The sequence below is a fragment of the Heterodontus francisci genome, chromosome 7 (genome assembly GCF_036365525.1).
Source record: "Heterodontus francisci isolate sHetFra1 chromosome 7, sHetFra1.hap1, whole genome shotgun sequence".
Lineage (NCBI taxonomy): Eukaryota > Metazoa > Chordata > Chondrichthyes > Heterodontiformes > Heterodontidae > Heterodontus > Heterodontus francisci.
In genome coordinates this window covers 105127526-105143455 of record NC_090377.1, presented here as the reverse complement: position 1 = coordinate 105143455, position 15930 = coordinate 105127526, and the positions used below count along the sequence as shown (strand labels likewise).

The window sequence follows — 15930 nt, the reverse complement described above, 5'->3', positions numbered from 1 at the left end:
ATTTCTAGTTTCAGCAGGGTAAAATATTTACGGATCACAGTAACACATTTTATACAATTTGTGATCAGATTTATGCGTCACAATATCACATTCAGCTTGCTCGCAATGATGCAAAAACATATACACATGATACATGCATACGGAATTTCTTTCACAGAATAGTTTTCCAGGTTTGCAAGAAATTAGTCAACTTACACAAGTGCAAAGCATGATGTTTCTTTCAAATGAGATAAGTACAAGTCCCCAGCATGTTGGACGTTACGCGACTTTTCCTAGACATGCTGACAAGTGTACACAGTACAGAGCAGAACATATGGTCATGGGTTTGCAGTCACAATACTGCAATATTCATCACGTCACAGTGCCTGAAACAAACTTTATTTGCAATTGTGAAGGGGGCATTTCTGTCAATGATTCATTTTTGTATGTTCTAACTGCACGTTGCAATCTAATTTTGTGAAGATTTAGACCAGAATCAAGCTAAAAATCATGAAATCTGCGAGAGGGTGCAGGGGTCCTCATAATGTGCGTTGTGAAAGGAAGAAAGATAAGAACTGTATCTTCAGGTTTACTGACTGTAGTTTTACCTACTCAATGTAGATCAAATTTAAAGCATCTTCCATCTCCATTTCAGAAATACTTAAGGCTTATTTAGTTAACATACTTTTTTTTAAAGTAGTGTTAACAGATTTGCAACTCAACAGCATAGTTTTAACAGTCCTGCTTTTTACCATCAAAAGACTGTGTACAAATGAAAAACATACATTTGACTTGTAGTTTCTGATGTCATAGTGAATTAGTACATAAGCTGACATTTTCTTTCAAAATATGGTACTCAGTAAGCTCAACAGTGTAAATAAATTAGTGTCACAGGCCAAGAGCTGAAAGTGTTTCGGTGATTTGCATCATTACTGGAATGAATATAATTTAGCATGCCAGAACTGAAAGCTATGTGGAACACTCACACATTTAATGCAGTATTAGGTGAAAGACATTGTGAATAAAATAACATTGAAGTGCAGTGAATTCATGATTCATGCACTGTTTTATCCAATGTAGGAAGTCCCCAGCTTAGTTCTGGTCATATTTATGATTTTGCTAAATACAGAATGTTTTGCCTGGATAATGTTTTAAATATATTAGCATTTCTTAGATGCAATAAAAGTACGCTGTTAAATTCAGCATCATTCATACTTCTCAGTTAGGTAGTCATAAATATTATAGATATTGTGCCTTTTATTTTCTCGAATCATTTAAAGTTTTTATGTGCTCATCAAAATGAGAGATGTCACTGTAAGACAACGGAACATATTTTTACTTTATTTCACTGAGTTTTAGCATCAGGTTAGGATAGACGCAGCATTAAACTCCCTCCTACACTACCCTCGTATCTGCCTTAATCTTCAAATTGATTTTCTGCAGCAATGCTAAATTAGAGGCAACTTTTGTTTGGGTCTGAAGTTCTGTTAATGGATTAGAAATACCTGGTAGTTCCAGGTAATATGGTGAACAGGTGTTGGGTGTTAATTAGTTAATGGTATTCAAATGTGTATATATAAAGAGCCAGCCAGCAGGAGCTGGGGGTTGTTCGGAGTGGAGAAGTAAGTTCTGTGGCAAGCAATAAACAGTCTCTACCTAAGCTTCCTGGTCTCAGTGCCTTCTCCACAAACAGTCTTGGAAGTTCCATAACAACATTGTTGGCAGTCACTTCTCACTAAGAACTGGGGTGCGACTGTCTAAGTTCATTTCATACAAGTGGTCGTACAGCCTATAATTGTAGCAATTTTGATGTAATAATATCATGGTACACTGAAGACCAGAACCTTACAGGCCGGAATTTTACACTGGTGAGAGGCCCCGCCCACTGGCTGAAAAGTCAGGGGCGAACCTGCCTCCTCTGGGCTTGAGGAGCCACGCTGGGATTTTTTGCTCCCCAGGCCCTTAATTGGCCTTGGGCGGGCCTTCCACCTCCTTGAGGCAGGATGTCCCGCCTAAAGGAGCTGCTGGCTAATCAGCGGGCCGACAGCTTAGTCCCAGCAGCGCTACCAGGAGCGATGGCCACTGCTGGGAGTACATCCAGCCATCGGAAGAGGGAGAATGGAAGGACGGCCTCAGAACAACGGTACGTTTTTGGGGCCTCACCGGGGATAATCGGCTGGGACCTGGCGAGGCAAGGTAGTTCGGTTGGGGGGGGGGTGGGAGGAGTGTTGTGCGGTGGGGGCAGTTGGGGCTTCGGAGACGGTCCTCCGTGGGGCACAGGATGCCTGATCAGGAGGGACCTCCCCAGCCCTCAAGAAAGCCACCAGGTTTTCACCTGGCGGTGTTCTTGGGGCCTTTGCTGTCCGCCCGCCACGAGTAAAATACCTGTGGCAGCAGAAGGAGGACATTAAGTGGCAGTTTATTGGTCACTTAAGAACCTTGATTGACCTGGGGCGGGTGGGCCGTTTCTCGCTATCCCATGTAAAATTGCAGCGGGGGCAGGAAGGCGTCGGGAACGGTCCTCCCCCACCTTCCACTCAATTTTACGCCCACCTCATCTCCCCCACAACCACTACCACCTACCCCCCCGCCAACCCGCTCGTGGGGGGCCGTAAAATTCTGGCCACAGTTTCCCAAACTTGATGCTTTAGTAAATTTTCCCCAAGAAGCAATTATGTGGAGCAGCTTATATGGATTATTAATGGCACTACCTATAGATTAACTGAATACTCCTTACTTTTATGTTATCATTGACTCATGCCTTCATAAAAAATACTTTAAAAATAATAATTTAGTATGTGTACTTTGCAAAATCTGCATTTCTCCATTATGTGGGCGAACATATTTTATAAAAGAAGTGAAAAGACTTATCAGGAAGTTCTATTCATAGCTAATGAGTTTAAAAACATTATGATCCCATATTAAGATACCGCCTCAGTGAGCTGCTGGCCAAACATGGGGCCGGCAGCTCTCAGTCCCAGCAGCGCCACTGGGAGCAGTGGCCACTGCTGGGACTGCAGCCCAGCCGACAACATGGAGCCAGGAGTGAAGGTAAGTTGGGCATGCCTCACCAGGTGGATTGGCCGTGCCGTGGTAAGGCAAGGATAGTAGTTTGTGGTGGGGGGTGCATCTTGGGTCATGGGGGTGGGTTGGGAGGCAAGCATGGCTCTCAATTGGGCACCCTGTGCCCGACTGCCATGGCACCCCAATGGCATGCGCAAAGGACGGCAGCTATCACTGGGCAGCCTTTCACATCTCCAGCAGGCCCGCTTGCCACAGGTAAAATGCCCATGGAGGTGGGCAAAGACCCTTAAGTGGCAGTTAAGTGGCCACTTAAGGGCTTCGATTGGCCTGGGGCAGGTGGGCGGGCCGTTTCGCTCCCCCACACACCCCTGCCAATCGCCGTAAAGTTGGCTGGAGATGGGAGCAGGGTGGGAAGGCCTCCCGCTCAATTTTACACTACCCCCATCCGCCCCTAAGCCACCATCCAACCCGCTGGGGCGGTGTAAAATTCAGCCCTATATTTTTGTCTATAAAATAGAGATTTGCAGATTTTTCAAAATGCACATAACTACTTTATTATTTTTTAAAAAAATATACAAGCAATTTCTATGTTGCCTTGATATGTAGGCCAAGGTTTGTGCTTCTGCACTCACCAGCCTCAGATGTTCCATCGTAATTAATTGGTGGGGGAGGGGTGCAGGTAAGAGAATCATGGGCTGGTGAGCACAACATTGGAACTCCTTAAAGTCCAACTCTTTTAATATTAACAAAATACTTACAGTTCAAATTTAATGGTGAAAATCTTGATTCATATTTATGAATTGATTTTGCACATATTAATTTTGGAAAAAAAAATCAGTCATTCTCCGCCTAAGACACAAAGGTGAATCCAAATTTAATCTAGTTCCATGGATATCTACAAAATGGCTGATGTGCCTGCATGGCACCTTTCACATGTGATGATTCAGAACTTTGTCAGATGCTGTCTGCAACATTGGTCATTTTTAAATGTTTTTTTGAATAAGTGCACAAGGGACTTCACTTCCATCTGGAACAAAACAACAGGACTGAGTGAATGCATGCAAGACAAAAACAAAGGGAGGGAGAATAAGAAAAAAGGAACCATGCTTGGTTCACCTTTGTCCTGACTATACAACTCATCTGCCTGTTGAACTGTGGCACTGGGGAGTGTACTAGTGGCAGTCCATTGTGAACTGAATAAAGGATGCTCATAGTACTCCTCATCAGAATTGTAAGGCTCTTCATCGTGAACAGAAACAGAAATGGAGGGGGCTAGGAATTTGCGTTTCTCCTGAGTGGTGGCAGGTTGATAGCTTGAGCACCTTTGGAGAGGTTTTGCCTTAACCTCAATCCCTAAATCTACAAATAGACACAGGGATAATTCGACTAACAGACACAGGTCCACGACAAATAAATCAGCTATTCAAGTGTGATGAAACCAGCCATGAAGCATTTATTTAAGTCCACAGGAACTAAGTATATCAAATACCCTTGGTGCTGTTGCCCAGTCTGGAAAGTTAACACTGTCAGTTTTGCTTTAAAAAATTCAAGCTTTTAAAAAGTCGTTAACAAACATTGGCCTCAACAACAAAGCTTGAACAGTTTATAAAATCACCCGAACCCATCAGGCTACAGCCATCTATACATAAAGAACAGTAGTAAAGTGCTGAAACCAAACTTGGAAACATTGTGAACTATGCAGAGAATAGTGATAGAGTTAAAGAGGACATAGACAGCCTGGTGGTGTGACTGGACACTATTCAGATGAAATTTAACGCAGAGAAGGGTGAAGTGGTACATTTTGGTAGAAAGAACGAGGAGAGGCAATATAAAATAAAGGATATAATTCTAAAAGTGGTGTAGGAGCAGAGGGACCTGTGGGTATAGGTGCACAAATTGTGGAAGATGGCAAGGGAGGTTTAGAAAGTGGTTAATAAGGGATACGGGATCCTGGGCTATATAAATAGAGGATTTTATTGCAGGCTTTAGGGCCCCATTGTCGGGACGAAATGGAGTCCCAAACCCGCACTTGCTGGCAGCTGGACTGGCTCAGCAATTTTACCGGAGGCAGCCTCCGAATTGACCATCTCCGGGCTTACAGTCCAATTAAGGACGGCGCAAGAGCTCCTGATGCTGTCGGCCCAATGCGAGGGCCAGCAACTCTGAAGTCTCAACAGCCCCAATGGGAGAGTTGCATGCTGCTGAGGCAGCTCAGGGATCAAGAGGTAAGCAAAAGATTAAAAATCAGATGGGCCAAGCAGGCAGGCTCCTTCTCATGGCCCATTGGGGCCACAATGAACAGCTATCCCTGCCCGCAGCCCCCCCTTTGGGGTATGAAGTCTTCAGCTCCAATAGTACCCCCTCCCAAGACAGTCACATGAAGCTGGTGGCCTCCCCAGGGCAACAGTGGGGGGGGGGAAGGGGGCGCTTCTCTTCCAAGAGTATAATGCCAGAGGACCAAAAGAATCGACCCTAATAGGGTCCTTAACTATTTAAATTAACTGCTCACCTCCATTCAGCGGGCAGCCACTCCACATCTGGCCCCACCGCTGGGAAATTTCCCTGACGGTGGGACTGCGTTGTGAAGCTGTCCAGATGCGGCTCCTCGATATTATCCCACAACCCCCATAGCCTCCTAGGGGCTGTGAAAATCCTGCCCATCGAGTACAAAAACAAAAACGTTATGGCGAACATTTATAAAAGACTGGTTCGGCCTCAACTGGAGTATTATTTCCACTTCTGGGCACCAGTCTTTAGGAATTGGATATGAAGACATTGGAGAGGGTGCAGAAAAGATTTATGAGACTTCCAAGGACAAGGGGCTTCAGTCATATGGATAAATTGGAAAAGCTGGGGCTTTTGTCCTTAAAGAGAAGATTGAGGGAAGACTTGACAAACGTGTTCAAAATCATGAAGGATCCAGACAGAGCAGATAAAGAGAACCAGAGGACAACGATATAAGGTGAATGTCAAAAGAACCAAAAGTGACATCTTTTTACGCAGCAAGTGGTTAAAATCTGGAATGCACTGCCTGAAAGTGTGGTGGAGGCAGATTAAATTGTGGCTTTCAAAAGGGAATTGGATAATTCTCTGAAGTGAAAAAAATTACAGGGCTACAGGAAAAGGGCAGGAGAGTAGGACTAGCTGAGTTGCTCTTGCAGAGAGCCGGCACAGGCATGAAGGGCCAAATGGCCTGCAAATGTGCTGTAACCATTCTGTGATTCTAAAATGCAATGCATTATTTTCCAGTAGCACTGTTTACTTCTGTTGTTTACCAATAAATACTTTATTTTCTAGCATAATTTTGTGTTGCTATTACATGATTTACAGCAAAACCTGGCCACTAGAATGTGGGCTGTAATTAAACTTAAAAATTGCATGTGAATATTGACATTTTGATCTAAGGTTCAGATTATAAGAACATGGATGTCAATGTTAAAGATCTACAAATGAAACATTAACTTGCCTCTTCTCTCCATGAAAGCTGATTGACCTGCTGATTGTTTCCAGCCTTTTTCTGTTTTTGTTACAGAATTCAAACTCCTGTTTATTTGCACATCAGAAGTACAAATTGCCACAGAACTTTATAATTGTTGCCCTTCTGTTTTGAACAGTGAACAGATTTAACAGCATTGCAGACGAATCCAAAAATCAGAAACAGCTGGTTTTATTGATTCTCAATGCAAAGGAAGATTTCCAGATCATAAATTTAAAAAAAAACACTCAATTGCTCAGGGCAGTTTTGAAAGTAAGTGTCAGAACTCAAATATTATCATTTTGCCTTGCACATCCCAGACACTGTTGTTGTATAATTACTGCATGGCCAGTTTCATCCACTGATGCAGTTCAAACACCACCAATATGTTCAATCCTCACAAATCATCCAAATGCTTCAGTGAAAACAAGGAAGCATTGAACAATTCAGTACAGTTAAACAAGCACATACATATTTTATTTTAAAATTGGATTAGAATTCCTTCTAATCAACAATTTATATGCACTCATGCCTAAATACAGCAACATTTATATATATATAGTCAAGAGGAATTATTAATTTCTGTGTGCAGAGTTATAACCACGCTGTGTTCTTACCTCTCTCTGCGGCCCGAAAGTGTTCGGATGCTGGAGATGGTGGTGGGGAAGGTGGCAAGTTGACTGAGTCTTCAACTGATTTTTAAAAAAAGAAAACAAGATACAGCAGTTTAATAGGAAACAAACAATAATTTGAACTTCAATTTTTTTTTCTATGTGACAAAACTCATCAAAAACCGAGCGAGCTTTCTCAAATCCAGCATGAAGTGTGTTCGAAAAGCAAAATACTGCAGATGTTGGAAATCTGAAATAAATGTTCTGATGAGAGGCCATCAACCTGAAACATTAACTGTTTTTCTCTCCACAGATGCAGTCTGACCTATTTCCAGCATTTTGTGTTTCTATTTTATGAAATAAGGTAGTAGGGAATCATTCATGGCCGGTATATTGCTATTTGCAGGCAGGATGGGATTAAAATTGGTAAACCTTGCTACTCTGCTCATCTGTTTACTACCATAATATTTAATTGTTTTCCTAGTGATGTCTGAAATGGGCAATACCACCACTGTGAACGAATGAAAATAATAAAGGCCATCAGCAAATAGCTGGCTAGGATGCAGTTGGGGGGGTGGGGGGAGGGTTGTGCATGGGGTATGATAATATTTTGTCTGTGAACAGACACAGCAGAATATTCCATTGTGTACAGAATCTAGGTACTTTTATCATGAAAAGATTTTAAGCAGTGCAATGCACAGCTTGGAGTTATTCCTCCTACATCACTATAATGGCCTTTAATGGGCAAAATCAAAAGGCGGTAATTTCACTTAGCTGTCCTGATTAATACAATTGCCAAAAACTGATAAGGCATTTCAAAATAGCCTCAACAGAGGCCATTAAAGTTTGCTGTAAACTTAATATAAGAAATAGGAGCAGGAGTAGGCCATTCGGCCCCTCAAGCCTGCCCCGTCATTTAATAAGGTCATGACTGATCTGCCCCAGACCTCAACTCCTCTTTCATGCTAGCTCCTCATAGTCCTCAACTCCTTGATATTTCAAAAATCTATCTACCTCCTCTTTAAATACTTTCAATGATTTGGCCTCCACAACTCTCTTGGGTAGAGAATTCCAAACATTCACTACCCTCACAGAGAAGAAATTCCTTTGCATCTCAGTTTTAATTGAGCGTCCCCTTATTCTGTAACTATGTCCCCTAGTTCAAGATTCCCCTACTAGTGGAAATATCTTCTCAACATCTATCCTTTCAAGTCCCCTCAGAATCTTGTACGTTTCAATAAGATCACCTCCCCCCCACCTCAGTTCTCCGAATCTCTAATGAATAATTCACCCTTTAAGAAGTTCAAATATAAAGTTTTTTCATTAGTATACATATTTTATGCCCAAATACATATATATATATATATTACCCTTAAAATCAATCCTTATATTTTGGTTCAAAAGAAAGTAACAGAGAAGGCTGTGATGCCAATAATGGAGGTCTGGCAATCAAAATGAAGGATGGGAGAGGGAGAGGTAATGTTACATAAGACAGAAACATTGTCACTTCTATGCAATACTAAGTTTCCCCCATTTGAGTTTACAATGAATTGAACATTTAATTCAACAAAGAACTAATGTAATTGCTATCTTCCTCTTTTCTCCTGAAGTCTCAATGGGTTGCAACTCCGCAAGCACTGGGTGGTTTCCTTCAGTATCATACTTAAATCAGCTTGTACGAGAGAACATTTTTTAATGGATATTATCACTCCAGATTTATTTGGCATGAGCTCTGATATGAATAGGAGTCAAACTCGTTATTAAAAAAACCACATCATTACCAGTTTCAACAATTAAGTTAAATACCAAATCATAAATGCTTAATCTGCCATCCCATTTATAATATGAATGCAGATGGCAAATTCACACCATCGAACCAGTGATTTAGTGGGTGTTGAATGTTTCCACCATCATTAGCTGGTAGTTTCTGAATGTACATTGGAAGACACCACTAGCTAATGATACAGGCCTATTGTCTTGACTCTCTCTCTCTCTCTCTCACACATTGCCCGTTTTTCAATAGCTTATTTTACTGTAAGAATATTACGATTACTATATTTTATTATGTTCAGGGTAAGCAATGATCATCAGAAGCATCTGAAATGTTCCCTTCAAACAAAATATGTGGTCCAAATCAAGCATGAACACCACATTGCCCATTTTATGGTTTTTGGTAATTGATAAACAGACCAGATTTTTAAGCACCGTTTTAAATTTGTAGATCTTTGAGGAGCATAGGTATATTGAAGGCATACATAGCAATAATTAGCAAAAGAAATATGCCAAGTTCAACAGCAAAATTGATTGAAGATCATATTTCATTATGATCATAACATTTCATTGTTACATACATAACAAGCAAGAGATATTTAGAAGTATACGAAAGACAGGAAGGATCAGATAGAATCATAGTGTAGTACTGCACAGGAGGAGGGCATTCATCCCAATGAAGCTGTGCCAACTCTTTTGAAGAGCAATCCTGTTGGTCTTGCCACCATCCCCACTGTCACTGTCCCCCACCCACCGCCCGCGCCTCCCCCCTGCCACCCACCCCGGGACAGGCTCTTCCCCATAATCCTCACCATTTTTTCTCCTTCAAGTATTTATCCTATTCTATTTCGAAGGCTACCAATGAATTCATGTGCACCAGCCTATCAGTGCATTCAAAATCCTAACCACTCATTTCATAAAAACATAGTTCCTCGTGCCACCTTTGATTCTTTTGCAATCACCTTAAATCTGTGCCCTCTGGTTATTGAATTTTCAGCCACTGCAAGGTTTTGCTATACTTACGCTGTATAAACCTTTCATGATTTTAAACACGTTGATCAAATTTTCACTTCATCTTCTCTGCTCTAAGGAGAACAGCCTCACTTCTCCAGTCTATCCTCACCCCTGGAACCACTACAGTAAATCTCATATGTGCGCTCTCCAAAGCCATCATGTCCTTCCTGAAGTGTGGAGACCAAAATTGGATACAATACTCTGGGGCAGAATTAATGTTTTATATAGAGTTAGCATAACTTTCTGGCTTATGTACTCTATACCTCTATTTATAGAGCCCAGGATCCCATATACCTTATTAACTGCTTTGTTAACCTATCTTGCCACCTTCAAAGATTTGTGCACAACCACCTCCCCCCCTGCCCCGCCAGATCTCTCTCTTCCTGTACACATTTTAAAATTGTATCACCTAGCATGCAATGTCTCTCCTCACTCTTCATACCAATATGCACCACATGACATTTTTCTATGCTGAATTTCATCTGGAATGTCTCCACCTATTCCACCAGCTTGTCCATGCCTTCTTGAAATCTGATAGTAAATAGTGAGGAAGATCCTATCTAAAAAATAGCAGTGTGCTGAAACCTAGGAACTTAGGGCGGCACAGTGGTTAGCACCGCAGCCTCACAGCTCCAGCAACCTGGGTTCAATTCTGGGTACTGCCTGTGTGGAGTTTGCAAGTTCTCCCTGTGTTTGCGTGGGTTTTCTCCGGGTGCTCCGGTTTCCTCCCACATGCCAAAGACTTGCAGGTTGATAGGTAAATTGGCCATTATAAATTGCCCCTGGTATAGGTAGGTGATAGGGACAGGTGGGGATGTGGTAGGAATATGGAATTAGTGTAGGATTAGTATAAATGGGTGATTGATGGTTGGCACAGACTCGGTGGGCTGAAGGGCCTGTTTCAGTGCTGTATCTCTAAATAAAAAATAAATAAAACTTGAACTTAAATAAGGGCAATTATGAGGGCATGAAAACAGAGCTAGCTAAAGTGAACTGGCAAATCAGGTTAAGGGATAGGTCAATAGCGATGCAGTGGCAGACATTTAAGGGGATATTTCAGAATACACAGAATAGATACATTTCAACAAGAAAGAAAAATTCCAAGAGTGGGACCCGCCATTCATGGTTAACTAAAAGAGTTAAAGATAGTATCAAACTTAAAGAAAAAGCTTATAATTGCACAAAGATGGGAGGTAGGTCAGAAGATTAGACAGAATATAAAAAACAGCAAAGAATAACTAAAAGATTGATAAGGAAAGTAAAATTAGTGTACAAGAGAAAGTTAGCTAGAAATATAAAGACAACTAGTAAGAGTTTCTATAGATATTAAAAAGAGTTAACAGTGACCGTTGGTCCTATAAAAAGTGAGTCTGGGGAATTCATAATGGATAATAAGGAGATGGCAGATGAATTGAACATATATTTTGCATTGGTCTTCACTATTGAGGATACAAGTAACATCCCAGTATTAGCTGTAAGTCAGGAAATGGAAGGGAGGGAGGAACTCAAGAATATTACAATCACCAGGGAAGTGGTCCTGAACAAATCGTTGGAGCTGCGGGCTGTCAAGTCCCTGAGTTCTAATGGACTTCATCCTAGGGTGTTAAGCAAAGGTTATTGCAGTAAATAAATGCTCATGGCTTAAGGGGTAACATATTGGCATGGATAGAAGATTTTAGCTAACAGGAAACAGAGAGCAGGCATTTCATGGGTAATTTTCTGGTTGGCAAGATGTAATGAGTGGTGTGCCACAAGGATCTGTGCTGGGGCCTCAACTTTTTACAATTCATATAAATGACTTAGATGAAGGGACCGAAGGTGTGGTTGCTAAATTTGCTGATGACACAAAGGGAGGTAGGAAAGTAACTTGTGAAGAGGACATAAGGGGGCTGCAAAGGGATATAGATAGGGTAAATGAATGGGAAAAGACCTGGCAAATGGAGTATAATGTGGGAAAGTGTAAGATTATCCACTTTGGCAGGAAGAATAAAAAAAAAGCATATTTTCTAAATGGTGAGAGATTGCAGAGCTCTGAGATGCAGAGGGATCTGGATGTCCTAGTGCAAGAATCGCAAAAGGATAGTATGCAGGCACAGCACGTAATTAGGAAAGCTAATAGAATGTTATCGTTTATCATGAGGTGAATTGAATACAAAAGTAGGGAGGTTATGCTTTAGCTATACAGGGCATTGGTGAGACCACATCTGGAGTACTGTGTACAGTACTGATCTTTTTTAAGGAAGGATGTAAATGCATTGGAGGCAGTACAGAGAAGGTTTACTAGACTAATACGTGAAATGGGCGGGCTGCCTTATGAGGAAAGATTGGACAGGCTAGGCTTGTCTCTGCTGGAATTTGGAAGTGTAAGAGGCAACTTGATTGAAGCGTATAAGATCCTGAGGGGTCTTGACAGGGTGGATGTGGAAAGGATGTTTCCCCTTGTGGGAGAATTTAGAACTAGGGGTCACTGTTTAAAAATAAGGGGTCGCCCACTGAAAACAGAGATGAGGAGCAATTTCTTCTCTCAGAGGGTCGTGAGTCTTTGGAATTCTCTTCTTCAAGAGGCAGTGGAAGCAGAGTCTTTGAATATTTTTAAGGCAGAGGTGGAAGGTTATCAGGGGTCGGTGGAAATGTGGAGTAATCAGTTCAGCCACGAACTTATTGAATGGCGGAGCAGGCTCGAAGGGCCGAGTGGCCTACTCCTGCTCCTAATTCATCTGTTCATATGAACACCACTGTATACCTCTCTCTCGTCGAAACAGCCATTTAGCAAAGCTCTCTGTTTTTCTTCCCTTAGACAATCCATGCTGGTACTGCATCTTTCATCCAATGGGCTTCAATTTTGTTAACAAGTCAAATATATGGTACTTTAACAAACACCATCAACATCTTAAGGTTACCAATGACCAGGCACTTAACTGGACCAGCCACAAATACTATGGCTACAAGAGCAGATCAGAGGCTGGGAATTCTGAGTGAGTAGCTCACCTCCTGATACCCCACAGCCTGTCCACCATCTACAAGGCACAAGTCAGGATTGTGATGGGACACTCTCCACTTGCCTGGATGAGTACAAAAACACTTAAAAGGCTCAACACCAAGACAAAGCTTGATTAGCACCCCATTGACCACCTTAAACATTCACTCCCGCTACCACCGGCGCAAAGCAGCAGCACTGTGTATGTTATGGATACTGGACTTTGTAACATGATTATGTCTTAAAAACTGTGATTTTTAAAAGTTTAGGATGTGTTGTGTGATCACCTTAAGAGTGACGTCCCTTTAAGATCTGGGTATGCTAATGACCTATGTACCAGGATGTAGTCATGTGACTACAAGCCAGATTCACATTGTAACTGAACACCTAGATGAAGCTTCTGTAAATAGTTTGCTCTGTACTGTACATCCTAGTTTAGCTGTTAATAAACCTGTTAGAGATCTTCAGCAAACTGGACTCCACGCATCTCATTTATGTTGCATCTGTCTTACAGGCCTCCAACTGCCAAGAATGAGGCATATTAATTTTGCCACATGGACATTAAATTTCAAATTGTTGCTGGGAAGAAGAGAAGGCCTGATACAAGGGATTGCCAAGCCCTGGCTGGAAAGATATTTTTGCATATTAACAGACAGTATTTGTAGACAAAGGGCCATTCCCTGACCCACCCAATACACAAAGCCAAAAGTCATTATACCAGTCACGTGACTACCCTGCTGGCCAACTTGGGGAGTTTTAAATTGTAGAGACAGTGTTTGAACTGGGAGAAAGCTCTTTGCTCCTGGACTGAAGAAGACCTTCTGTCTGCCTCCATCTCTTTCTCACGGAACTGAAACCCACTGAAGACACATGAACCCCAAGAGAGAAAAGTCTCCTACAGTGAACAAGGTTTAAGAAGAATACTGGGCCCCAATGAAAAGCAAGATCTACCTACAAAAGGATTCTACAGTGAGCTCGAAGAACCGTAGTAACAACTTTTCAGATATCGCCTCAAACCTTTCCACTTTATAGCTTCTGCTCTTTTCTGTCTCTATCTGACCGTGTGTATCGCATATGCATGCTAGCGTGGACGCGTCGTGTATCCGTAGGCTTCAACCACATCAGAGTTTAAGTTTAATAAAATTTCACCTTTCTTCCTGAAACCTAAGAAAGCCTGTTTGTGCTCGTTTCTTTGCCTTATAATTGGAAAGCAGTGAACGAGGATTCACCAAGGGGGGAGCTAAAAAGAGTGTGTTTAAAAATAAAACCCTGTTACAGTAAGACCAGGTGAAGGCTGAGAGGGAACCTTAGACCTCTTTCTCACCTGATTGTAACACATCAGACAACATAAAGAACTCATTACAAGATGGAGTCCGGAAAGTCAGGTGTCTTCACGTCCACTGTGCGAAAGGACAAGACAGAAATCTTGGTTACCAGGACACAGAGAACAAAAATCAAATAATTTTCTTTGAAAAAAAAGAGACTGCAGGTGTAACACCTGAAGAACAGTGGGTTTCACCCTCCTAGACATTTGGGTTGTAAACAAGGAGTCAGTGATTCTGAAGATGCAAATGTACCAGGAAACTGGGAACAATGGAAGGTCTAGGTGGCTCTGTGAAACCAGACTTCTGGATTTTGCATATTGGAACAGGGCAATAAGCTATTGACTTTAGAGTTCAAATAAAATTTAACAGATTTTCAGAAGGCAGGTGGGCTGTAAGAAAGGAACACAATGGTTGCAGCCTCATAGCAGGCTGTAGGGAAGACAACCAGCAGTGGCAACCGAGACAGAGAGAGAGAGAGAGCGGGAACACCTGCTCTTGGAAGCCTGAGGCAGTGAAAGACTGTGAAGACTGGAACTTGTTTTGAAAGTTGAAGTTTGCAGAGAAGTAAAAGACCAACAGGATCACCAGGAATTGCCTTATTTACAGACATCCAGGCCGAAAGTGCTCAGAGAAGTGAGTGAAGAGGACATTGATTTTGAAACGGTCTGGGAAATCCAACCCACTGTAACTGGGAGGAGTTAGGGACTTTTAACTGCAAAGATTTTGCAATTAAAAAGGACTGTGTAAGGTATAAGTGTGGTGTGAGGTTTCAAAGTATTTTAATAAGAAAATACATTTTCTTTGCAATTTGGGGTATCAGCTACTTACAATGTGCTATGTAGTTAACAGGGATATCATTTAGTTGTTATAATAAAAGTCTTAAGACGTGAAATCTTGTGTAGTTCTTTAAATTGGTCTGGGGGGGGGGGGGGGGGGTTCATATATTGTATTTTAACTTTTAGGGTCTCACTGAGGTCGTAACTGTGTACTATCTACAAGATACACTGCAGCAGCTCACCAAAGCTCCTTCAACAGCACCTTCCAAACCTGCGACCTCTACAACCTTGAAAGACAAGGGCAGCAGGCACATGGGAACACGACCACCTACAAGTTCCCCTCCAAGTCACACAGCATCCTGACTTGGAACTATATCGCCATTCCTTCACTGTCACAGGGTCAAAATCCTGGAATTCCCTCCTTAACAGCACTGTAGGTGTACCTATACCACATGGAATGCAGCGGTTCAAGAAGGCAGATCACCACCACCTTCTCAAGGACAAAAAATGCTGGTTTTGCCAGCGATGCCCCCATCTCATGAAAGAATTAAAAAAAAACTTTTTAAAGTCCACATACATAACATTAATTGCATTGTCCTCATCCACCCTCTCAGTTACCTCATCAAAAAACTCAGTTGCCAGTCACACAATTTTCCCTTAACAAATCTGTGCTGGCTCTCCTTTGTTAGTTCATACTTGTCCACATGGCAGTTAATTTTCTTCTGAATTACTGGGCTGGATTTTAAGAGCCTGCCGTCAATCTCGGCAGTGAGCTCAAAAGATGGTAGTCTGCCATGTGGGTCACACGCCGAAGACCTATAAAATACACCAAATAGCGTAATAGCTGCTTTGTTGTTTCTTAACTTAAACCAAATAGATTCTGTCCAATCCCTCAAGGACATTCTTATTTTCCAACACTAAAATATTTTCCTTAATCAGAACTGCTATCCCTCCGTTTTTTTGTCATTCCCTATCTTTA

The 15930-nt window shown here is 41.8% G+C and overlaps 1 protein-coding gene across 1 annotated transcript in view; it reads right to left on the bottom strand.

Moving 5' to 3' along the window:
- The window catches only part of map2 (microtubule-associated protein 2), a 409127-nt gene that overhangs the window by 74253 nt on the left and 318944 nt on the right, over positions 1 to 15930 (bottom strand). Inside the window, exons 8-9 of the mRNA XM_068035858.1 lie at positions 7096 to 7170; positions 4120 to 4362 (exon numbers count right to left, since the gene is read on the bottom strand). Of these exons, the coding sequence (XP_067891959.1) occupies positions 4120 to 4362; positions 7096 to 7170 (318 nt within the window). The remainder of the gene's footprint in view (positions 1 to 4119; positions 4363 to 7095; positions 7171 to 15930) is intronic.